General features: G+C 42.2%; 1 protein-coding gene across 2 annotated transcripts in view; it reads left to right on the forward strand.

Moving 5' to 3' along the window:
- smtnb (smoothelin b) overlaps positions 1–24,712 on the forward strand; it is a 347,775-nt gene that overhangs the window by 289,323 nt on the left and 33,740 nt on the right. For both annotated transcript variants that reach the window (XM_078227351.1, XM_078227352.1), the window contains exons 12-18: positions 635–710; positions 7,421–7,594; positions 9,434–9,496; positions 11,227–11,296; positions 11,694–11,858; positions 15,462–15,585; positions 16,704–16,855. In XM_078227351.1, the coding sequence (XP_078083477.1) occupies positions 635–710; positions 7,421–7,594; positions 9,434–9,496; positions 11,227–11,296; positions 11,694–11,858; positions 15,462–15,585; positions 16,704–16,855 (824 nt within the window). The remainder of the gene's footprint in view (positions 1–634; positions 711–7,420; positions 7,595–9,433; positions 9,497–11,226; positions 11,297–11,693; positions 11,859–15,461; positions 15,586–16,703; positions 16,856–24,712) is intronic.

A 24,712-nucleotide genomic window follows, 5' to 3' on the forward strand; every position in this document is an offset into this window, starting at 1 on the left:
AGGAAAAGTTCTGCCCCCTGATACCAGAATGCTTGCTTAACAAGGGGAAACTCCCGGTTAAATTTCTCTATATGAGCTTTCACTAACCACGAAGTGTCAATCACAGTTTTCTAACTTGTTTCGCACCTTTACTCTTTTAGTCCTGTAAATTCTATCTTTTCTGCTTCTGAAGATGTTGATGTATTATTTGGAAATGGTTTCATGGATGCTGATCTAATACCTCACCCAAATATCCATTCTTCACATGTTAGCTTATTTAGTGGACATCAACAAACCTTTTGACTGCAGTGAGCATTGGAGTCAAGACCTGTTGTTTGAATACTGTGTATCCACATGTACACATTTCCAGGGGGTTTGTTAAACAGGGATGACAAGACTGGTAATCATGACCAATTGTCTTTCTCTCTAGCCCATTTTCACAGCAGTCAGTTGTAGAACCAGTACTGCCAGCTGGTTGAAATCAACTAACTCAGCTCAGGTTGGGATTTTCCTGGTTGATGTATTACATCAATTTACTGCCTTAATTAGTTAAGGTACTAATATAGTCTGGTGTCGTAGTTTTAGGAGAACAAAAGATCTATTTACAAAAAGATTACTATGTTATAATACTGCTTTCTTCATCTATATTCTGAAGCTTGATGTAACGACAGATTTTGAAAAAAGGAAGATGATTCGAGCTGCAATGAGGGAGCTCCGGAAAAAGAAAAGAGGTAGGTGGGTTAAACAAGAAGACAAGAGAGCACAGCACAACTGATTTGGTATTATTCTTGTGACCTTGCAAATGTGGAATTTCTGATCTTGGTGATGCCACTGTGGGGAGAACCCAAATGGAAGCAATGTACATTGAAGGATAGTGTAAGACACTATTGAGATCTAAATTTCTACTCCCTGATGGACAGGGCAAAAGTCTCATTTGTAAATAAGCAGAATCCTAACTGGAATGTGCCTGTGAATTCATTTCTCAGTGGATATTAGCAATATTCTCTTTGTGAAGCCCATTTTTTAGTGCAGGTCCCTTTTAAGTTTTTTCTGCAGACATCATTATGCATAAACATCATTCATCCCAGAATAAGACCAGTGCAGTATTTGTCAGGCTGCTGCGTGGCCATGCACCCTCATAGCTTAGTGCGAACATTGGATATTAATCCACAGCACATATATTTTCATAATTGATAAGGCAGTAGATGGTGGTAACATTTCCTCATACTCAAGGTTGTAATCTTGTTTTGAATAGATTCGGTCATGTCTGCTTTTGACTATTAAGACCAATATGAAAGAGACAGAATTCCTTGCTTGTTTATTAACTAAACAGCCTGAATGCTTCGCCAGCTTGCGTTTTATCTGTTTCTTTTTCAGCAGATTGATCTACATTCTGATTATCCTACCAGTTGATACCACCCTGCATTACACACCATGAGTTTGTCTAGTCAGCTGTAAGGCTTTCCCAGCTAACAGTTTGCATTGCATAGCTTGATCATCCTTGCTCTGGTTTTCTGCCCTTCGTGCATCTGCCTGCCTCGCTCCAGCTTACAGTACAGAACCTTTTCAGCATTCTCAGATCTTCTATGTGGCCAGCAGACCCTAAGTCAGCATAATACGACCTCAGTACATAGGATCTTGGTGTGATCAAGGATCATGTTGTTATTAACTTTGGCTGGGATTTTTCATGAAACTGGCAAAGTCTGAAAGCAGGAGGGGAAATCTGTGTTTAACCCGCCAACGGCAATGGCGGCTTTTCCGCCATATCCAGTGTCGAATCACTGGAGGGGTGGCCTCTGATTCATCTGTCCGCTGTGATCTCTGGCCTTCTCTAATCCCAGAGCCATATTTAAAGGGTGCTCCTGATCAGACCTAGCAAACTCTAAGAGATCAAAAATTGTTGAAAAGTCGGGACTTCCAAAGGGAGAAAACATGCTGCCTGCAGATTCAGTGACAACTCTTTTAAGTGCCTGCAGGATGCAATGGAGGGCCACCCTGAAGTCTTCTACACCCTCCTCCATTGGCCAAATAACCTCATTCAAGGTGACCAATCCAGTTTGAGAGATGGTGGTGAGCACCAATGCCATACAAAAGAGGAGAGCTACCAAGTGCAGGAAAAGGATGAATGATCTTATCCATTTCATATTCTCATCACTGTCAACTCTCACACGCGCAAACACATCATAAGAACATAAGAACATAAGAAATAGGAGCAGGAGTAGGCCATCACACATCCACAGGGATCTCACTCACTGCCAGCTCAACGGAGGTCACCACTAACTCTCTCACACATACTCTGCGGATCATGGCCTCTTCCCATCCATGGCACCACTCACTACCCACTCACGTTAGGCATTCTTCTCATCTGGCATGGCAGGTGTCCTGCTCTCTACACCTGTCATCATGCAGGACAAGTTGGCACATAAAAAAAGGGAGAAGTCCCAGAGCAGGAGTAGAATGCCCGAACTGAAGGTCCTGACTGACTTTGAGAATAAAACCGGCGAGGATGTATACTGTTCCTGTGCTGATGGTGAGTTCCACGGCATTCAACCAAGTGAGGATCCTGCACTACAATGTTCATCAGACAACCATACTGTGAGCAATGTTTCCTCTTCCACAGTCCCTGTCAAGTACTAATGATCTCTCCTTTCTTTCACAAGCACATCTGGGAAACATCAGAGGCCATCCATTAGTCAGGCCCCCCGACTCAAGCCTCAAAGACACTTCGGGAAATGAATCTGATGTCACGCTAATTGAAGACCTGTCATAACACTCACCCACACCTTGCACCTGCACAGACACACACAGCTCAGTGAGACCTGATTTAAGAGTAGCTTCAAGGCCACAATCTAGAGAGAACAGTATAGTGTCTGATCCACAACAGGCAAAGGTAGGGACATGAAAAAACAGAAAATGCTGGAAAATCTCAGCAGGTCTGAAGACACCTCTGACGAAGGGTTATCTAGACTCAATGTTGGCTCTATTCTCTCCTCACAGATGCTGTCAGACCTGCTGAGATTTTCCAACATTTTCTGTTTTTGTTTCAGATTCTAGCATCCGCAGTATTTTGCCTTTATATAAAGATAGGGACATCCCAGGGTGCCGCACTCAGAGGACAGCTAGGCACAGGAATCTGCTGAGCCCAAGTCAAACGATGAGTCTCTGGACTTGACTCTACCTCAGTTGCCTGTCACTGCATACACAATCTTGGGAATATTGGGAAGGAATGTTTGCTGCACTCCTTAACTTGCAAGGCATGATGGAGAATCTGCGTGCCTCAGTCTGAGGTGATCTTGTTCTACCAACATGCCAAGGTCAATACTAGTAGGCTGGCAGCTGCCAGGCAGACCATGGTCAGGGCATTGGTCCTGCATTGCTCTGGGGCTCCACTGCATTGTTGGGGCACTAGCTGGCAGCAATCAGTGCCAACGTGAGAGGACTGCAGAGCATCTCTAGCTCACACTAGCTGCCCTTTCTTCTCAAGGAATCAGCTTGGGAGCAGGACCAGCAGCTCAACTCTGGTGACTCTGGGAGAGTCCAGCTAATCCCAATCCCCTGTGACCCCCCCATCAGCTCTAGTTCCACAAGCCAAGGACAGTGCCACTGCCGCACAGCAGGACCACAAAGCAGGTTGGGATCCTCCAGGTCTTGGTCCTCCAGAGGATGCACGGCAAGGTCATTACAGACACACGGCATCAGCAGGCCAACTTCATCTCCGCTGAGAGTGTCGGGGATGCAACATGACATAGCGCAGGGTTAGGAAAGTCAAGAATATGTAGTGGCACAATGTGGACAAGCTTGTTAATCACTTGTGTATGATGTTCACCAATGTAAATACACTCATGATATGTCTCCTTGTTTATGACTCCTTGTTATGCATATTTGTCATTCAGAAGTGAATGACAAATACGCGTTATTGCACAAAAAACCATGAGTCACATTCCTAGGCCCCTCCTCTATACCACCCTCGCACCACAGATATTGTACCATCCCAAAGTCACTGCCTACATCAGTAATATCTACACCTTGTTGGTTATTCCCCCCCCCCCCCCCCCCCCCCCCCCCAATCATCTGCATTCTCAGCAGATAAAGTTGTGATGCTGAGGGCGAAAAGTTCAAGTACTTTTGGAGTCCACCTTCCCGCTGTATTCCAGCAAGGTCTACATGAGATGTGAAACTACACAGAGTGTGGGTGCCCTGACCTCTGCCAGGTTGGTGCCAGACATTCCCAGTTGCTATTTTTTGCTCAGGGGAGTCCTCATTGCATTGTGCCATTCTCCTCATAGAATATAGTAGCTATTAGGGCCTCACAAGCGCACCTGTCTCATCTGGCCAAAGCGATGGCTTCATCGCCTGCATCCTGGGCTCCCTCCCCCTGGTATTGCCTGGATGTGCAGTGCACAACAAACTACAACAATGCACAACACTCTGTCAGACCTGTCAAGGCACCAGCACCTCCTTTTCAGGATCCTAGTAGTATGCTCCACCAAAGTCCAAGCTGCTGCATGAGCTTCGTTGTACCTTCTCTCAGCTGGAGTCTCAGTCTGCTGCATAGATGTCATGAGCCACATCCCCTGTGGTTAGCCTCCTGTCCCTAAGAGCCAACACTGCAGCCTCTGCGGACCCTGGAAGGTGTCAGGGATCTGAGACCTGCTGAGAACGTACATGTCATGGGCGCTTTGTGGATATCGTGTGCGGACATGCATGATCCGTTTGTTATGGTTGCAGACCAGCTGAACACTAAACAAGTGGAAGCCCTTGTTGTTCACATACTGGACTATTTTGTTGCCATGTAGATCTTAGAACCATGTGAGTGCAGTTGATAGTATCAAAGAGAGAGGTGCGAAGGTCAGCATATGTCTCCTAAAGACCCCTCTTGGTTAAGTCTCCGGCCCTGTGTCTGTAATGACCTTGCCATGCATCCTCTGGAGGACCAAGACCTGGAGGATCCTAACCTGCTTTGTGGTCCTGCTGTGCGGCAGTGGCACTGTCCTTGGCTTGTGAAACTAGAGCTGATGGCAACTTCTTGTATGCTGGAGAATCCTGGCCACCATTTGGATGACCAATGTTTGGTTTGCTTGATGCCTGATCAAAACTCCATCCACCTCTACCTTATACCACATGACTTACTGAATGCCAACAGCCCAGCCACTCAACTTCATCCTGGGCTCTCAGCCCAGGTGAAGTTATTATCCTAATCTGCCCTGCAAGGATGCATGATTTGTTTGGACCATGAGGATTACTGCTTAAAGCCTGAGTAATGCAAGGGGTTCTGAGCACATCTCTCAGTGACTGTTCCATGCCCACCTCTTGCACAGTCAACTAATTGTTCTGCAGCCCCATAAAACTCATTATTTTACAGCCTGCACTCAAGGGCTTTAAAGTTCAGGAAAAATCAGTGGCACTATCAGGAACGTGTGTTGCTTGAGTGGGCATAATTGCACCAGATGCCAGATTCTGGGGCAGGATTTTCTGGGCATTCCCTCTGGTGGGATTGTCCAGTCCAACAGATGGTGAGCACCCGCTGTGGGTTTCCTAGCACCAGAGAGTGTGAACAATAGAAAACCCCATTGACACTGGCGGGACCAGGAATTCCACTGCCAGCCAATGGGAGCCACCTCCACCACCATAAAACATGCTGCCAAGGAAGGCAGAAAATCCTGCCCCAAGCATGTCAATGGAATTGATGTTGAATGCTTTCAGCTGCAAAAGAATGCTGAATCTTGAACTGCTTTTCCAAGTGTGTGGCTGATTTCTTCAGTGTTTCCTGCCCTCACCTCTTCACGGCCCACTGCACCCCACCCCTACCCACCTCACCTCACCTCATGAGCTTGTGTACTTTCTTCAGTCTGTGTTGCCATGTTTCCCAGGATATGGGATTGAAATTTGATGCGGAACATGATTCCAGCATGTGGCCATAAACATTAAAATTAAGTTCCTGACATTCCATGCCAGGAAACACGGTTCGTCATTGATGGTAGTGGTGGAATTTCACTGGGAAACATGACTAGATCCTTATCGCAAGACTTTCCAATCACGCCTCTGAATATGCCTGCCCAGATTGGGCACGGAAAATCCCTGGGCTTCACTTGAGGTGTACAATGTGTTGTGGTGGATCTTGGCAAGCTATTGAACATGATAAGGAAATAACTTGCAATAATGTAATGTCTTTCATGCCTCAAGAATATTCATGCTGCCAGGATGTTCCTAATGTTCTTGCACTGTCAATGAATTACTTTTATTTCTGCTATTAAAAGTGCCACAAGATTATTTATGCCTTTCTGGAAAGGTTGAAAGAGCCTATATTTGGCATCTTGTCTGAAGTATAGCTTGTGTAACAATGTTGTGCCTTCAGTACCTTTGCGCAAGCGTGATGAGCTGAATGGGCTCCTTTGTTGTTGTATCATTGTATGTTTTTACATACTGAAGTGTCAACCTGGATTATGTGCTCATGCCCTGCAATGATGACAACATGTTCAGGACTCGTATCCATTTAGAAAGATGATTATTACCACTATCCTGTATATTTTCATCTTTGTTGTGAGGTTACTCCTTTAATCATAAAAATGCATTTTTTTGTTATGTGAGAACACTTTGTGAATTATTCGTCAATACACAACTCACATATGTGAACTAGTAGGTGCAAATTATATCACTGGATTAGAAATGGCGTGGAACTAGTAATTAGAATAATATTTTATGTATACTTTTCTTGTTTCTTGATATCATGCCATCATAGATGTTCTTTTAGATGGGGAGCTTAGAAGTGACAAAAAAGGTATGGCTTTACTGTCGGTGCTAGAGGCCTGATCATTTTAATTTAGCCACAGAATTAGACAACTATACTGTAAAATTTAGGTAGGGGCTGTAAACCATGGCACTTTGCACATTCTGAAAATAAAAGCTCCTGTATATTCAGAAAATTAATAGCCAAGTTGAAGATTTGAATAAAATGTTTTAATTCAGATGGATCATCTTTTTTTTCTGATTGAAGTAGAATAGGAAATAACTCAGTTAATTGGTAAGGGTCATAATCATAAGGGTAGAATGATTATTCTGGGAGGGAGAAATTTAGATTAATACTCAATTACAGCTTTTGAAATGTTTATTTTTGAGGGAAGTAAGATATGTTACTGAGGTAAAATTTGAGAGTTATTAATAGCAATAGGAAAATATGTTGTTCATGTTTGGCAATCTTTATTGTCTTTTTTTTAGGTTTGTGCAGCAATGTAACGTATTATGGAGAGTAGAGATAAGAAGCTCAGCCTAATTTTTTCAGTCTTACAACCAAAAATTAGTGCAGTATGTCAACAGTAGCTGTGTGGGACGGATGCATCCATGAATTAACCTTTAGACTTGTGCCTAAATGTCCAGCTTGCCATTAGTTATTGGGCATTGTTTTTGCTACGACTCCTTAACAGTATTTTTAAATTCTCTTCAGATGAGAGAGAGAAAGAGCGTGAAATGAGACTACAGGAACTGAAACAAAAAACAGAAGAAGAGAAGAAAGCAAAATCTTTAAATGCTTCTGAAATGACTCTCTCTAAAATACAAAAATCTGCAGATGGGAAGATACTCACTTCCATCTCAAAGACTGAGAAAATCACCCAGTCAGGTAATGGGGTAAATACTGTATAGTGAAGTTATGGAGGGTAACTATGATCAAAGGCTCATTGAAGAACATGTATCTTGGAACACTTAGCTTTGAGCCATTTGTGAAATTTAGCCAAAAGCTACTGGAGTTGCAGCTCATGATGATGCTATTTTACAGAATTTGTGAAGTTTCAATTTCTAAACTGGCAGTCATGTATAAGCAAGATTAACCAAATCATCGTAGATTCTTCTTTATTTAGCTGAAGATGTTGGCCAGAGGATATAATAAAGGACAACTACATTGACGCTTGGATTAGATACTTCACCCGGGCAGAGTTTCTGCAAAGCTAGGAGTATTAAGGCCCAAAGAGGATCTCATTGAGATTTCTAATATTTAAGGAGTGTTGATAAACTGAATTAATTGTTTATCTGTTTACAAACTCTGCCAAAAATGGGTATGCGTAGTTACTTACGAGAAAGAAAGCAAAATGTTTAGTTTTAACTACTTTACACTGAGGGTTGAGAATATACTGGCCTTAGTTTAGGATGGTCTGGTTTGAGTTGTTGGAAGATGGTTGTGGTTTTGGTGTTTCCTCACTTTCTTGGGAAACTTTACATTTAATGATAAGTTAGAGGCGACTGTGCTCCCAATTGCAAACTCCAATAAATTGCATATTTGGAATGTCACTTTTAAATACTAGAATTGAAATCATCTCCACCCGTCCAACATTCCAACCACATTAGAAAGTTAAAATACAACCAAGTGTAAGATGTAGGAAATAAACAAAGCATTATTGTTATAATGCGAAGCTAGTTGAGTTGAAAGCCTTGAAATTAGTAGGAAGCCCTGCAACACCCTGTCAGACTACACCTTAAGTATTGTGCGCAGTTCTGGTCTTTGGAACATCGGGAATATAAAGACATTGTAAATGAGAACATTGCTGTCTGACAGATTAGCTGTGAGGCAGCAAGGACTCTACAATGTGGGGGAAAATGAGGTTGATAATGAACTAGTGAAAATAAGCCTGAAAATATTACCAGATAGATTAACGTGAGATTTCAGAATGTGAAGTGCAAATTTAGTTTACACCGAGGATAATTCATAGCTGGAATGGATTGTCAGAAAAAATGACTCAGACCACTGGACTCATGTAAGAAGCTAGGCACTGTAATGTAAATAAAATAGAATTTTTATTCCAGAGGAGGGTATCAGATAGACTGGAAGACCTTCATCTCCACTTATCAAAAGGAATTCCAACAATTTCTATTTCCCATGGGGGCAATCTTCCATTTTCTGGGTGAGCTCCTAGATGCAATCGTATGGCATTTAGAAAAAAAAAGAGCCCAAATGGGATTCCCACCAGCAGGGGAGTGGGTGGAGTCTATTTACGCTGGGAAATTGGCTGCTGAGCCCTAGGGGTGCCATTGCGCAGACACCCCGATCTCCCCACTGAGAGATTTGTCACTCCCCCACAAACTCTCGGACATCGCCCTCACCTGATCAATCGGCATGACGAGCCAGTAAGATCGCCCTCATGTCTTTACAATATTGGAATCAACACACAGCACTCCATCTCGTCTAATTCTTTCTTTCTCAATATCTCAGTGAAGGAACGATGTACTTTGCTTTGTCTTCTGTTCCTCTTTTAAGCTGCAAGCTTTTAAAACTGGAAATTGATGTCACCTCACTATCTCTCCTTGAATTACTTTTGTCTTCCATTTTTAAAGCCTGATGCGTGTTGGGCTAACTTTATCTATATTATTCAATTTTCTTTTTTAAATGCTCGGTTAAGGTGGTGTTGAAATGATACTAATATCTTTGTAATATTCAGAACTACTGAAAATTATTCTCATCTTTTAGATGGTGGCAATAGAACTTTGCGAACTACCACTGTGGAGTCCAGCATTGTAAAGAAAACTGATGGTAAGTGGACTCAGTTGGACTAATGAAAACTCTAGAAACATGTTCAACTCTGCCATATCTGAAATAGCAAGATCTTGAAATAGGACATGGCATTCAAATAGAACAAAGTTTTTCCATATCTCTGTTGGTAAGTGCACTGTCCAATATGGCATCCAGTTTCTCAAACAAGGATGATCCCAGGATTGATCTTCACTTTCGGTAAAGGGAATGATTGTGATGCTGCAGTTGACCTCAGAGCCCTTGGTTGGGAGGGGGAAAAATAGCCAGAGATGCTGCCCAGAATGCACAGTTCAGTGACCCATGCCTAAAGGTACATTTGTGAAAGGTCAGGCTTGGCTATGATGCACTCCACAAGTAAAAAGTCCGACAACCATTTCTGTTTTTGGATGATGTTGCCAAAGGTCAGCATGTATTTCTGAACAAGTGGTGGTCACAGATAGATCCATGGGGGACACCAGAAGTAAAAATGTGGGAGCATGAAGAGAAGATTTTTGCATACAATTAGATAGATAAGAATGAAACCAGGTGAGAACACTGTCAGCTAGAAAACAATGGAGGACAATGGCATGGTCAGCCTTGTCAATGTGTGCAGAAAGGACAAGGAGGGAAAGTTTATCTTTGTTACAGTCACATAGGATATCATTTGCCAATTTGATAAGAGCTGTTTCATTACTGTGACAGGGGAGAAAATCTCATCGGAGGGATTCAACCAGGAATTCCAGAAAAGATGGAAATAGATTTGGAAGGCAACAAATGAATTCAACGACCTTGGAGAGGAAGGGAATGTTGTAAATGGAGGCAATAGGTGCAAGAATGGTGGGGTCAAGGCTTGGTTTTCGAGGAGAGAATCATGATGGCAGGTTTAAAGGAGAGAAAAATAATACCTCCTTTAGAGGAAACCATTAACTTTAAGGGAAATTTGACCCAGTGGGCTAGTGGATGCATCGAGGAATGCGGCAGAGTCAGCTGATCAAATGATCTCACTCTTAGTGACAGAAAAGTCCATGAGCTCTTTGCATTTATTGGGTGAGGGTGGAGAAGACAGGGAAGAGAGGCTTAAGAAACAGTTTGCAGTAGAGAAATAACCAGGGATTATGTTCATATTCCAGGATGATGCTGGAACAGTGAGCACTTTTAACACCCGATAGTGTTCTGTGATCCAGCCAGATCTAATGTTGAATGGCTAAACTAGGTATTTGTCATATCCTTTCAATCTTCGTTACTTGGACTTGAGGGAGTGGAGGTGAGGGCCGCTATGAGGGAACAGAAAGGTGAGAGAGAGTAATGGTATGACTGAGTTTAGGGGATTCGAAGTGGAGGCAATTGTGCAGTTGAGCAAATCAGTAATTGTCGAAATATTGTGGTGAACAGTTGGGATTTTAAAAGTACGATTGTAAGTGAATTGGGAGATTTTTATCCAGGGATTTTCCACACCTCAAGTTTCATAATTGATCCAAATTGCCAGGGATCTGGCAAACAGAAGACCAGGCACCACAGAGTGCTAATCATGTATCTTGGAGCAACTGGTTACCTAGTCACAGGGGGAGGAAAAAAAGGATCAACTAATCATATAATCATGAGTGTTAATAAGAAATTTTTAATTTATTTTCCTGACTCAGACAGCTACAAGAAATAACATTTATTTAATGTTTTTAACTTAAAAAATATCTAAGGCATTTTACAAGAGCATTATCAGACTAAATTTGACATCTTTGATTATATCTTAACAGGTGGAACAGCAGTTGTTCAGACCAAGTCCTCCTTTAGTTCCAGCAGCACTTCATCCAAAAGAGTTGGCAGGTGAGAAGTGACTTTTATCTTCAGAATGTAATGGTAAATATATTGATAACCTTTGGTCTGTGAAGGAAAGGATCAGGATTGTGCCTGTAAAGTACAAGCTTTGCATTTCTTTTGATAACCAGTTCAAAATTAGTACTGGCAGATGTCATCCTCACTCGGAATCCACAACATATAGTTCCAGCAGGAAGTCCTGAATTGTGTTCAGGCATAGGAACCTAACCAATTTTCCATTCTCCAGCCCTAGCATACAGAGACCAATTGTAACCAATCTGACCAAGATAATTTAAACCAAGAATCAGACCAAAGAACTATATGGTCTATATAATTCAGCTACTCACTGGGATAACTTGATAAATCATCTGCATGTGGGAATTCTTTAATTTTGTGGCTTTTCCAGTATTTTTGACAGAGAAGATGATGCACGGTCTAGCAGTTTGTCAGCACTTGAGAAGAAGCAGGCCGAGAAGCGGAAGGAGGTGATGAGATCACAAACACTGCCACGCACTTCAGGAACACAAGCACGGAAGGCATTGATTGAGAAACTAGAAAAGGAAGGTGGAAGGTGGGACTCTCAGCAAGAAGTCTTTAAAATATGCTTTGCTGTATTTAATGTATAATGTTTGTAAAAGCAAGATACTGAAAATCTTATATGGTGCATTTTTATGCCCAACACATTGTAGCATTATCTGAGGAAATTTTTATTAACTTTGTTGCAGAATCGATTTAATGGAGTATACTGTTTAAAAATTGTTGGACATTGTTGACAAGGCTAAATTTATTGTTCAGTCCTAATTACCTTTGAAAAGGTGGTGATGTGTTGCCTTTTTGAGCCACTGTCATCCTTAGGTACACCCACAGTGCAGTTAGTGAGAGTTCCAGGATTTTGACACAGCATCAATGAAGGAACAGCAAAATATTTCCAAGTCAGGATGATGTATGGCTTAGGGGGAACTTGCAGGTGGCGGTGTACCTCCACTCCCTCAAGTCCAAGTAACGAAGATTGAAAGGATATGACAAATACCTAGTTTAGCCATTCAACATTAGATCTGGCTGGATTACAGAACACTATCGGGTGTTAAAAGTGCTCACTATTCCAGCATCATCCTGGAATATAAATATAATCCCTGGTTATTTCTCTACTGCAAACTGTTTCTTAAGCCTCTCTTCCCTGTCTTCTCCACCCTCACCCAATAAATGCAAAGAGCTCATGGACTTTTCTGTCACTAAGAATGAGATCATTTGATCAGCTGACTCTGCCGCATTCCTCGATGCATCCACTAGCCCACTGGGTCAAATTTCCCTTAAAGTTAATGGTTTCCTCTAAAGGAGGTATTATTTTTCTCTCCTTTAAACCTGCCATCATGATTCTCTCCTTCTAGTTGGTAGAAGTCATGGGCTTGGAAAGTGCTGTCAAAGGAACCCGTTGAAGGCAAATTGTTGTAGCATATCATGTAGATGGTATACACTACTGCCATGTGCAGAGGCAAAAATTCTGCACTAATGTAAGAATTGATGTGTTATGGGACTATACACTCTAACTGGATGAACTAAAATAAGTTGTGATTTTCTTGCAAGTCATTCAACCATTGTTTTTAATGCCTTGATTTTTTTTCAGTTTTATAGCAGTTAATCATGTGAGTTGCAACTTTTGGGGCATGATTTTTTGGATGGCAGGGATTCCTACCGAACCAAAGAGTGAGGAGGGAACGTATCACCACCGATACTGGCTGTCCTGCAACCATTTAATAAGGAGTGTTCTGGGGTTGGGGGTAGGTGCAGATGTAGGATGGAGTCAGACATGCCACCACCCATGCGGATCAGAGGTGGCCACAGGGGCTGTCAAGTGCCAAGGGAGGCTGTTTAAAAGGCTTGCCTTGGTTCTCTGAGACTTGTCCCAGTTGTTGTTTTGTTAAATATCTCTTACCTCCAACACCCCATCACCCCTACAACTCATGCCAGCCCATGATCCCCATCCACCCCAATGTATCCTCATAACATCCATGCTAACCCATACCTCTAACCACCCGCAAAGCCCCTTATAGCCCCATGCCAACTTATGCCAATCCTTTTTCCCTTACACCCTCCATGCCAACTTGCCTAGTATATATCATGAGCAAACTTCAGGAATAAAATAAAGGTCTAAATGCCTATTATAGCCTTTATGGTCATTTAAAAAAACTCACATTCATGAAAGCCCATTCAAAACATTTAAATCCACTTAAAGTACTGAATTCCTTATAGCTACAAACAGACTTGTATTCATAACCCCACATCAAAGGCAGATGATCCTTTAATAACCTCTTTCAGCTGTCAATCAAACTGTGAACTTGCGAACCCCTTCTAAGATAAACATACGCTGTAGAAAGCAGCCAAGCTTTAATCGTGACATAATGATAGTCCTTGGGTAATGTCAACAAACAGATATTGTAACTGTTAGGACATATTTTTTCCAAGTCTCACTGACTCAGAGAGCATATTTTTAAATTGCATTTTAAGGGCTGGGGATTTAAACAACTGCTTTACAGGCTCTTATCCACCCTTCAAAAGCATTTATGACTATAAAAATTCGTAACTCCCAAACTACGGGTTAAAGCACTTGCTACACAAAAATGAGTTTTGTTTGAACTCAGCACTGACTTCAAATGGCCTGCTGAGTTTGAAACTCTTGAAACATAAATTATCCCCTTTGTTTTTTTAGCCACCTTCAGAGAGAGGCCAACATCCCATTAACCATTTTGTTTGCCTTTTGTATCCATTTATTAACTCGTAATGATTTGTGTACTTGGACTCCCAAATCTTTTTGCTCCTATAGTACCTAGTTTCTTACCATTTTAAAAAATATGCAGATTTATCATTCCTGGGCCAAAAGTGAATGACATCACACTTGCATACATTGAACTCTATTTGTCATAGTTTTTACCCACTCAGCTGCTCTATGTCCTTTTGCAACTTCTTGATCACATCTGCACTACTTCGCCCTCCTTAGTGTCATCTGCAAAGTTGGCTGTACAGCTCTCCATTCCTTCATCTATGTCATTAGTAAATGTGCTGAAAGGTTGAGGGCCCAGCATTGATCCTTGGAGAACATCACTTCCCAGGTTCAGATGCAAATTTGGAATCTGATTTTTAGGATCTCCAAGTTTTAATCAAATCGATGCCTATTCTTCTACCTGGCTACAAATGAGAAGATAGTCATTTCTCTGGTCACTGTTGACCCAGGGTGTTTTTGTGTTTTCTGTCTATTTCAAGATAGTTGTAGATTTTTCTCTGCAGCGTCAACTCTGACGGACGTGTATAAGATGTTGAGAGGTATTGATAGAGTGGATTCTCAGAGGCTTTTACCCAGGGCTGAAATGGTTGTCACGAGAGGCCACAGGTTTAGGGTGCTGGGGAGTAGGTATAGAGGAGATGTTAGGGGTAAATTTTTCACTCAAAGGGTGGTGGGTGCGTGGAATCGACTGCCAGTAGTGGTGGTGGAAGCGGATTCGATTGAGTCTTTTAAGAGACTTTTGGATAGGTTCATGAAGGTTAGTAAGATAGAGAGTTATAGATGAGCCTAGAAGGTAAGGATATTGTTCGGCGCAACTTGTGGGCCGAAGGACATGTTTATGTTGTAGCTTTTCTATGTTCTATTTTCTATAGTTGCAGGATATGAGAGAGAGCATAGAATGCAGCAGCAAAGAATTCAGCTTCCAGTTTTTCTTTATTCTGGATGTATTTCTTTTCATTAATGCATTTAGCATTGTGATGGCAGCAGAAAGGGTATTAAAAAAATGGGCCGTTTGCGTACAACACCGCCCCCCCCCCCACCCCCACCCCCCCACACACACACACACACGCACACACACACAAACACACAAATCAATGAAAACCCATTGGATCAGGGTGAAGGGGAGGATAGAGAGTGGAAGTCCGGCACTTCTGATAGAGTTGACGCTGCAGAGAAAAATCTACAATCATATAGATACATTGTAATGAAATGTGGGGCAATGTATTCTAGCCAGTACTTTTCTCAATAGAACTGTCAACCAGAGAAAATTGCTTGCATAGCAACTAGTAAGTCATCCCAAACGGACTGTTGATCTTTACCTATGTGTGTGTGAATATCAATTATATTATTTTAGTCATTTGTGAGAACCAAAATTCTTTTCTTTGTATGTTTCAGTCCTGGAAATCCAGCCATTGCCAGAGTGAAAGTGCAGAGGTCCTCAAGTTGTGGTGTGCCAAATGCTAACAGTATTAAGCAGATGCTGCTTGACTGGTGTAGAGCCAAGACACGTGGTTATGAGGTGAGCACACACACCCTCTGTCTTTTCAGGGAAAGAAAATGTAGAAATTTTTTTTTTGCGGCAGTGGGAGAGAAATAATTCAATCTCATCTGTATCAGGAAAGTTTTTAAATGGATGGGGTTACAGGAGCTGGCCATTCAGATGTTCTAGCTTGTTGAGTGAATCAATCACTTCTGTCCAATATCCATTAATATCTTTACTTAATGATCTATTAATCTCTGTCTTCCTATTTAATTCCTGAACAGCCTAACTCTAATTTTAGAATTGTAGCCTCTTGTTCTGTATTCCCCCACCAAAGAAAATTGTTTATTTGTGTCTACTCTGTCAGATCCTTTCATCATTTTTGTTTGATTGAAATTACATGATTCAATACAAGTATCGGGCTTATTATCTCCTGCTTTAACCTGTTTACGTTAACATTGTCAGTAAAACAGGAGAATGTCATACAAACTCACTTAAACCGGATTACAGAACAAGAGTTTGAAAGTGACACAAGTACTTAATTTTTTTCAAAATTGAATATTGTTTGCACCTTTTTAAGTTGGATAATGACACTAGGTTCTTCTTTATTTTTAATACTAAATATAATGGCATAAAATCAGAGAACTGTATTCTTTGACATTCTGTAGTTCACTGCATTGCTATCGCAAGAAATCCTTACTGTTGGTGACCCATAAAATAATAAAAATGACGATTTAAAAACTTATTTGTTATTATGTATGGTATTTTGTTTAAACAATGAACATTGAAAACACCTTTGGACGAAGAGACAATGGATGGTTCAAAAGTTATTGATCTGTGATGTTTCAATAGTTTTATTATTTTAATTTTGCTTTATTTAGTTTTCTTTCGTTTGTTCCTTCTCGGCCATTTTATGTGATTATATGATTGTACTAGCTAGATAAGTTTTTAAAATAATATTTGCTGATATTTATATCACCTGTAATTTGTAACAGTTTGATTTTAAACAGAGCCAAATGGCAGAACTACCTCTGAAGATAATTGTGTTCCATTGTCAATTTTGAAAGAGTGTTAAATCATGAGATGCATTACATTACCCATCTCAAAACAACTAACTCTCTGTTCACCTCGTTCTAATATTTTGCTTTGTCCGTCAGCATGTGACCATCCAGAACTTCTCCTCCAGCTGGAGTGATGGGATGGCATTCTGTGCTCTGGTGCATAACTTCTTCCCTGAAGCCTTTGATTACTCAGAACTGAATCCGAGCAACCGTCGGCATAACTTCGAGGTGGCATTCCAAATGGCTGAGTAGGTACCATTTCTAGATCTTTATGTGCTTTGTATTTGCTTGGCTTTAATAGAATAATGCCTCTTGCAGCAATTATTGAACATTTCATTACAGAGAGTGCTACATTTGAAAAATGTGATAGCAGCATAACAACTCACAAAATAATGAATTACATTGCATTTTGGGTTCTAAAACATAACTAAGTTGAAAAGAAGAGTGAGTATCATGTTTTCCCCCCAGAAAATTAACAAGATGCTCCATAACAATATTAATGTGAGGAGCTTGCTAATAAGTGTATGTGGATCAAGTCCACAGATCCTTGAAGGTGACGTCTCAGGTGGCGAAGGTTGTGAAGAAGGTATATGGCATGCTTGCCTTTATAGGACGGGGCATAGAGTATAAAAGTTGGGGTCTGATGTTGCAGTTGTATAGAACATTGGTTTGGCCGCATTTGGAATACTGCGCCCAGTTCTGGTCGCCACACTACCAGAAGGACGTGGAGGCTTTGGAGAGAGTGCAGAGGAGGTTTACCAGGATGTTGCCTGGTGTGGAAGGGCTTAGTTATGAGGAGAGATTGGGTAAACTGGGGTTGTTCTCACTGGAAAGATGGAGGATGAGGGGTGACCTAATAGAGGTGTATAAAATTATGAAAGGTATAGATAGGGTGAACGGTGGGAAGCTTTTACCCAGGTCGGTGGTGACGTTCACGAGGGGTCATAGGTTCAAGGTGAGGGGCGGGAGGTTTAACACGGATATCAGAAAGACGTATTTTACACAGAGGGTGGTGGGGGCCTGGAATGCGCTGCCGGGCATGGTGGTGGAGGCGGACACACTGGGAATGTTTAAAACTTATCTAGATAGCCACATGAATGGAGTGGGAATGGAGGGATACAAAAGAATGGTCTAGTTTGGACCAGGGAGCGGCGCGGGCTTGGAGGGCCGAAGGGCCTGTTCCTGTGCTGTATTGTTATTTGTTCTTTGTTCTTTGGAATCAAGGAACTGAGTAACCACCTTCCTGTGCAATATATGCAATATTCTTACTCATTTTTGAAGCTGTACATCTCCTCTCAAATATCATTGGCCTTATGGTAATACTATTTTTATTTTAAGATTGTGGAACAAATCTTTAAAGTTAAAAAAGTAAAGTTTATTTATTAATGACATTAACACGGCAATAAAGTTACTGTGAAATTCCCCCTAGTCGCCACATTCCAGCATGTGTTCGGGTCAATGTACCTAACCAGCATGTCTTTCAGAATGTGGGAGGAAACCGGAGCACCCGGAGGAAACCCACGCAGACACAGGGAGAACGTGCAAACTTGACACAGACAGTGACCTCAGCCGGGATTCAAACCCGGGTCCCTGGTGCTGTGAAGCACCAGTGCTAACCACGTATTACCGTGCCGCTCAAATTTTGAGCTTAGGTGTTGGTATCTTCGATATTTTTTTAAATGCTTTAAGCAAGAGTCATCTAAAAACTGAAATAAATTTTCAGTGAAACTAAGTAATCCATATGCCTATATAGCTTCAACCTACACGTAGGAAAGGAAGCATTAATTTGTTGATTTCTGACAAATTGACATCTATTGTGCATTCTGTACTCACTGAGTTAGCAGCTGTAAAATAAATGAGCAATTGATATTGGTGTGGATTAGCACCTATGTGGATGCAAGCCTGGACCCAGATTTTCATTCCCAGAGCGGGGATGCTGAGATGGAAGATTTCCCAGCTCTGCAAATTCGACCTTCAAAAATGTCTGCCCACTGTTTTGGATTTTCAGTTGGGGGTGGGGGGAGAGCTAAAATAGGGGGCTTGCAGATAGATGACCCCAGAAGTGGAGAGGGTTCGGAGGCAGCAGTGCATGTCGGGCGACTTAGACACATATAAAAAGCACCTACTTGAGGTTGTCAGTTTGGTGAATGCAGCATTGAAGGAGACATTGTGAAGTGGTCAGGTGAGTGTCAAAGCTGTAAATGTTGTCCAACTGTTAGGTAATCTTGGAATGGATGGCTCACTGTGGGCTTTCTGAATGGAAGTACTGAGTGGATTCCCAAGACACAGCCATGGACATGGCATTGTCTTGCCACCACAAGTTGATGCAGAGCATGTACAGTGATTTAGTAAGCCAACTTGATTCAGTGGCTGACTAAACAACATTGCCATGCTCATTATCCCATCCATTGGCCCTATTGCCACCCATTTCTCTGAATGTGCCCACACTTTGGAACCTTGGCCAGGACTCTCATATTTGCACAGTGTAGTGATATAACAATCTGAATAAGATGGAATAAGCTAGTCGGGCTATCAATTCTCCTTGAGCACAGTATGTCATCTTGAAGTGACAGCCACAACATACATTGCAACAGGTGTATGTCCAGATTACTTCTCTCAACTACACTGTTAAGAATATTCATAGATGCAGAGATGTACATGGTTAGTGCATGTAAGCATACAAAAGCAAATTAAAGCAATGTACTTTATGTTGCTGATGTCCCTTCTCACCTTACGTTTTCATTAATTACTAAGTCATAGAATGTCATACACTGGAGGGATGTGACCAGCTGCCCTATGTTTGTGCAACAGGGTCCTGATGGAGGAAGTGCAAAGGCAAAAGGATAGATAAGGTGCGAGACATGGCATATACAATCCTTAATGCTGAAGCACAGGATTTTGTAAGCTGCTCATTTAGGTGTGTGCAAAACAGATGTGAATAGGCAGTATGATGCACAGATGCATTGAATAGCATTATCTTTGCATGTACTATATATGAGGATGGCAAAAATTCATATCGTGTTTGCAGAACAACAGGGCAGAGAATTCAAAGGCGATGGCTTGGACTGAGGGCGGGAGAGCCAACCTGAGGCCTATGTGCTCCTGGAGATCACCGGGTGCTATGTTTTGGTGATGGTCAATCTCCAGTAGCAGGTGATAAAGGAGGTGTTGAGATTTCCTTGGCACATGGTGGAGATCATGTTCTTACTTTGATGAGCACGATGGGCCATTGACATGAAAGGGAATGCAATGATGAGGTTAAGTCGTGCGGACAGAGTAGGAATGGTTGAGGCAATGCGTGCATTAGTGTGCTTTTACTAGGAGAAGGGCAACACCTCAATATTTCGCATAGGTCTGCTGGCTCTCCCCTGACCCAGATCCCTCAGGCATCAGGAGGAGGAAGGGATATCCGAGGAAGCAGTGTCACATCATACTAGCCCACATCCCACCAACTCCGATAGAGGAATTTTGAATGGTTGGAGCACATGTTTAGAGTCAATGGCATATGGAGCAGGGTCTCGGCCAAGGAACACTGCAAGTCTCACTCAGTAGCCTGGAACAATCCATTACAGTATGAGCACTGACCGCAGAATACTTGAGGAGCTGTGTACCCTGAACAGGACGATTGCACTGTTGGCCCAGCAGTCACTGGATTGGATGACTGCTATGCACCAACAGCCAGCCTATCATCTCATTTGAAGGCCAGCCCAAGACTGTGGAGGTAACTGAAGAAGCTGAAGGTACTGGGAGCTCTTCAGCACCCTCTTATCTGACACCTTTTTGGCCCCTTCACCAGTGTCCTTGCCTGCCCCACATGTGCTGCCCATGCAGAGTTGCAGAAGCTACAGTCTGAGAGAGATCCCCAATGGGTGCCTGCACAACGATGCAAGCCAATACAATCCTCATTGCCCATTGGACAATGTAACCAGCCTGCTTCCACCATCCCCGAGGGTGCACTTCATACGATGTGTGAGCGCAGATTGCTGTTGCGCCTGCATCACTGGTTTCTGTATTCACATTGTAGATTGCACATTTGAACTTGTTTGACATATTTCTTTTCACTTCCACATGACTATGGTGTGCATGCTCAAGAGAGAGTTCAAAAGCAATAATATATGTGAGTTCGCATCATACCAGTAATACTAAGGGCAGCATGCTGAGTTGCATATGAACATGTCTTCAGCAGGAGCAATGATATGGCCTGATTGAGGCATATGAGAACTTCTCTCTTCTCTGTTGCATCACATAAGAATCCAGGGGTCAAAGACTTGAGCACTAAAATGTTCCTCGTATCCTTCCATCTAAGCATGACTTTAATGGAGGCTTAATGAACTGACTCCATGATCAGATGCTGGTCAACAAATGAAACTGAAACATGAGTGCCAGGTGCTATACATTCATCCACACTGTAGTGTTGTAATTTGGCAGTGGTGTGGGCAGTATAGCTCAGTAGGCCATCTATTGTCCAGTTAATATATGTCGGGTGCTGTCGGATTAATAGTCCAGCGATAATACCACTGGGCCATCGCACAAATGTTGAAAGATGGTAATAACCATGTTTATGATGGAGATGGTAGCTGCAGTTTGAATGTGACAGAAATTAACTCAACACAGCTTTTCTTCCTTGTTTTTTTATTTATTTACAGGATTTGGGTGTTATTGGCCTCTATTTCAGAGTCAGATGTAGGCCAGATCAGGTGACAGATTTCCTTCCCTAAAGGATATTAATAAACCAGATGGGGTTTTTTTGACAATCGTTTGATGGCCCTCATTAGATTTTTAATTCCAGATTTCAAATTCAAATTTCACCATCTACCATGTGGGATTTGAACCCGGGTCCTGGATTTTATTTTAATTAATTCGTGGGACATGGGCATCGCTGGCTGGCCAGCATTTATTGCCCATTGCTAATTGCCCTTGAGAAGGAGGTGGTGAGCTGCCTTCTTGAATTGTTGCAGTCCATGTGCTGTGGGTTGACCCACAATGTCGTTAGGGAGGGAATTCCAGGATTTTGACCCATAGAACCATAGAATCATAAAACCATAGAAACCTTACAATGCAGAAGGATGCCATTCAGCCCATTGAGCCTGCACCAACAACAATCCCACCCAGGCCCTATCCCCATAACCACACATTTTTACCCTGCTAATCCCTTGGACGCTAAGGGTCAATTTAGCATGGCTAATCAATCTAACCCCCATATCTTTGGAGTGTGGGAGGAAACCAGAGCACCCGGAGGAAACCCACACAGACACGGGGAGAACATGCAAACTCCACACAGTCACCCAAAGCCAGAGTTGAACCCGGGTCCCTGGCACCGCGAGGCAGCAGTGCTAACCACTCTGCCACCGTGTCGCTCCTTCCAGCTGTTCCTAGGTCAGGATGTTGCATGGCTTGGAGGGGAATTTGCAGGTGGTGGTACTTCCAAATATCTGCTGCCCTTGTCCTTCTAGATGGAAGTGGTCGTGGGTTTGGAAGGTGCTGTCTAAGGATCTTTGGTGAATTTCTGCAGTGCATCTTCTAGATAGTACACACTGCTGCTACTTAGTGTCGGTGGTGGAGGGAGTGGATGTGGTGCCAAGCAAGCAGGCTGTTTTGTCCTGGATGGTGTCAAGCTTCTTGAGTATTGTTGGAGCTGCACCCATCCAGGCAAGTGGGGAGTATTCCATCACACTCCTGATTTGTACCTTGTAGATGATGGACAGGCTTTGGGAAGTCAGCAGGTGAGTTACTTGCCGCAGTATTCCTATGTGTTTATATGGGGAGTCCAGTTGAGTTTCTGGTCAATGGTAACACCAAGGATGTTGACAATGGGGAATTCAGTGATGGTAACACTATTGAATGTCAAAGGATGGTGATTAGAGTGTCCCTTATTGGGGAGGGTCATTGCCTGGCATTTGTGTGGCATGAATGTTACTTGCCACTTGTCAGTCCAAGCCTCGATATTGTTCAGATGTTGTTGCATTTGAACAGGTACTGCTTGTCCTGGGTCTCTGGATTACTAGTGCAGTGACAATACCACCATATCACTGCTTCCCCATAGTGAATCTCTTGAGAGACTGTGGTGTCAAGGTACAGGGATCTTTATGTGGAGGTATGTTATCAGAATCTGTCAGTTGGTATTTGTCCTTTTTCAGAAGCTTATGAAGATTTATTCTGGACAAAGACCTATCTGGCAAAGACCCACCCTTGCATAAAATCAGCCCTGGATGCATGTCCTTGCCTCCCTGCTGCTCTACTGTTGGTGGGCTCATCATCCTCTGTTTCAGAATAGCCTGAATGTACAATTGCCTTCCTCCTCCCCTCCTCTTCCTCATTTTCCTCCCAAGGTGTTGGGCTCTGCTTGAAGCACTAATTTCTTCCTCGCACCTGGGTGTTAGACTGAGGGCAACAAAAAATTACCTGGCAGACCACCAGCCCAAGCTTCCACTTCCTTCGGTTACAATACAAAAGTGGGAGTTAGGTTCCTGGCACTTCTGGGACACTAAATGAAAATTCAGTATAGCTTTATAGGGGTACCTCACCTCTCCAAGGGGATAGCCTGGATCTCCAAAGCAAACACACAAAATTATACCTCCTCTGACCTGGTCTGTTTTATTCACTTAGGGATTCATGCAGCTGGGAGGGCAGAAATCAGTGGAGGCATCTGGTGATTTAAATGGCCAGCTGCCTCCATAAATTGTTAATGCACGAAACCCAGCCTGAATCCAGTCCTGTCCCCACGAAGATGGGAAATGACAGATTCAGGGGCAGGACATGGAAATTTCAGCCATTTCCAGGATTTTCACCACGATGGACAGCCTCTCTGCCATGGCAAAAACTTGGGCCTTGGTGTTGGTGAATACTAATAAAAGCCTGATATGTCTGCCAGGTAGTGAATGCCCAATAATTTTTAATCTGGAGTGAACGCACAATAATCTTTGTATATGGAAACCAGACAGCAAACGTCCACCGTTCAGTCTTTGCATTTAAAATGCTCCTGTGCACTGTGTAAGCAAGTCAGCCTGTAGCTCTACATGTTTACAAGTGAAACCATTCCAAAACCCCTACTCCTTGTGTGGTTGTGGGTTGACAAGAGATAACTCTTATCATGTCAATACAGGTTTGATTTAGGTACTACCTGCTTTTGATGCAAGCTTTGTGCCTGTTCAGGACTGTTCTTTTGTACTGGCCTGTTGTATGCAGTCTAATATTGCTACGTGCTTGATATCTGTAGGAGCTTAGTTTGGTACATATCTGGCTTCAGTACAAACCCTGACTCCAGTAACGATCTCACTTATCTCGCCATTGAGGTTTATCACCAACTTTATTTTCCCCACCTGGAACTTTCAGTGGTGTTACTCCATGTAACTGTTTAAAGAATGAGTTTGTTTATGTATTGTTATTATTGGAAGTGATAAATCAAGCTTGAAGATTTTCCTGGGTTTCTAACGAATAAGCACAAGTCCTGTTTATTGCATACATAACGTTTATAATATTTTTAATAGCTAAGTTTTATAACCATGGACATTTGACTGGCTAGTCGGAGCTCTCTTATTACGTATGTTCTGACCAATGCTTTCATTATAGTCTGCTAACCTGGGTGGTTCTGGTGATTTCAACAATCAATTTTTCATTCAAACTTTTATACTAAATTTTAAGTAACATGATCAATAATCTCAGAAAATGTAATGTTAAAAATATTGTTGGGTTAATGTTGTTTTAATTTTTGACTGAGGACATATTGCTTCCAATACTGAATGTAAAGAAATAGATTAATGCGCCACTCAGTCTGCTGTTGAACCATATAAACCCGCAAGATGACATGTGAACTTCTAATTTGCATTATATTAGCTGATCTTAGCGAGAGTAATGTAGATAATGCAAATATTTTAAATGATTTTGAGGTTACTGATGATTTATAAATCTTTGAAGTGTTTATTGACAGAATCAGGATATTATCTCTTATCTAGATTTCTTCTTTCCAAAGCTGACTTACATTTCTCCTCTATGCTTCTTTATTTCCCTTTACAAATTTTCTCTGATATTTTAATCCTTTGCTTCCTTAAGGTGCTAACTGCTTATTAGGGTATGGTTTCTTGGATGCTAAATATCCTTCAGTACCT

This window comes from Mustelus asterias, chromosome 13 (genome assembly GCF_964213995.1).
Source record: "Mustelus asterias chromosome 13, sMusAst1.hap1.1, whole genome shotgun sequence".
NCBI lineage: Eukaryota > Metazoa > Chordata > Chondrichthyes > Carcharhiniformes > Triakidae > Mustelus > Mustelus asterias.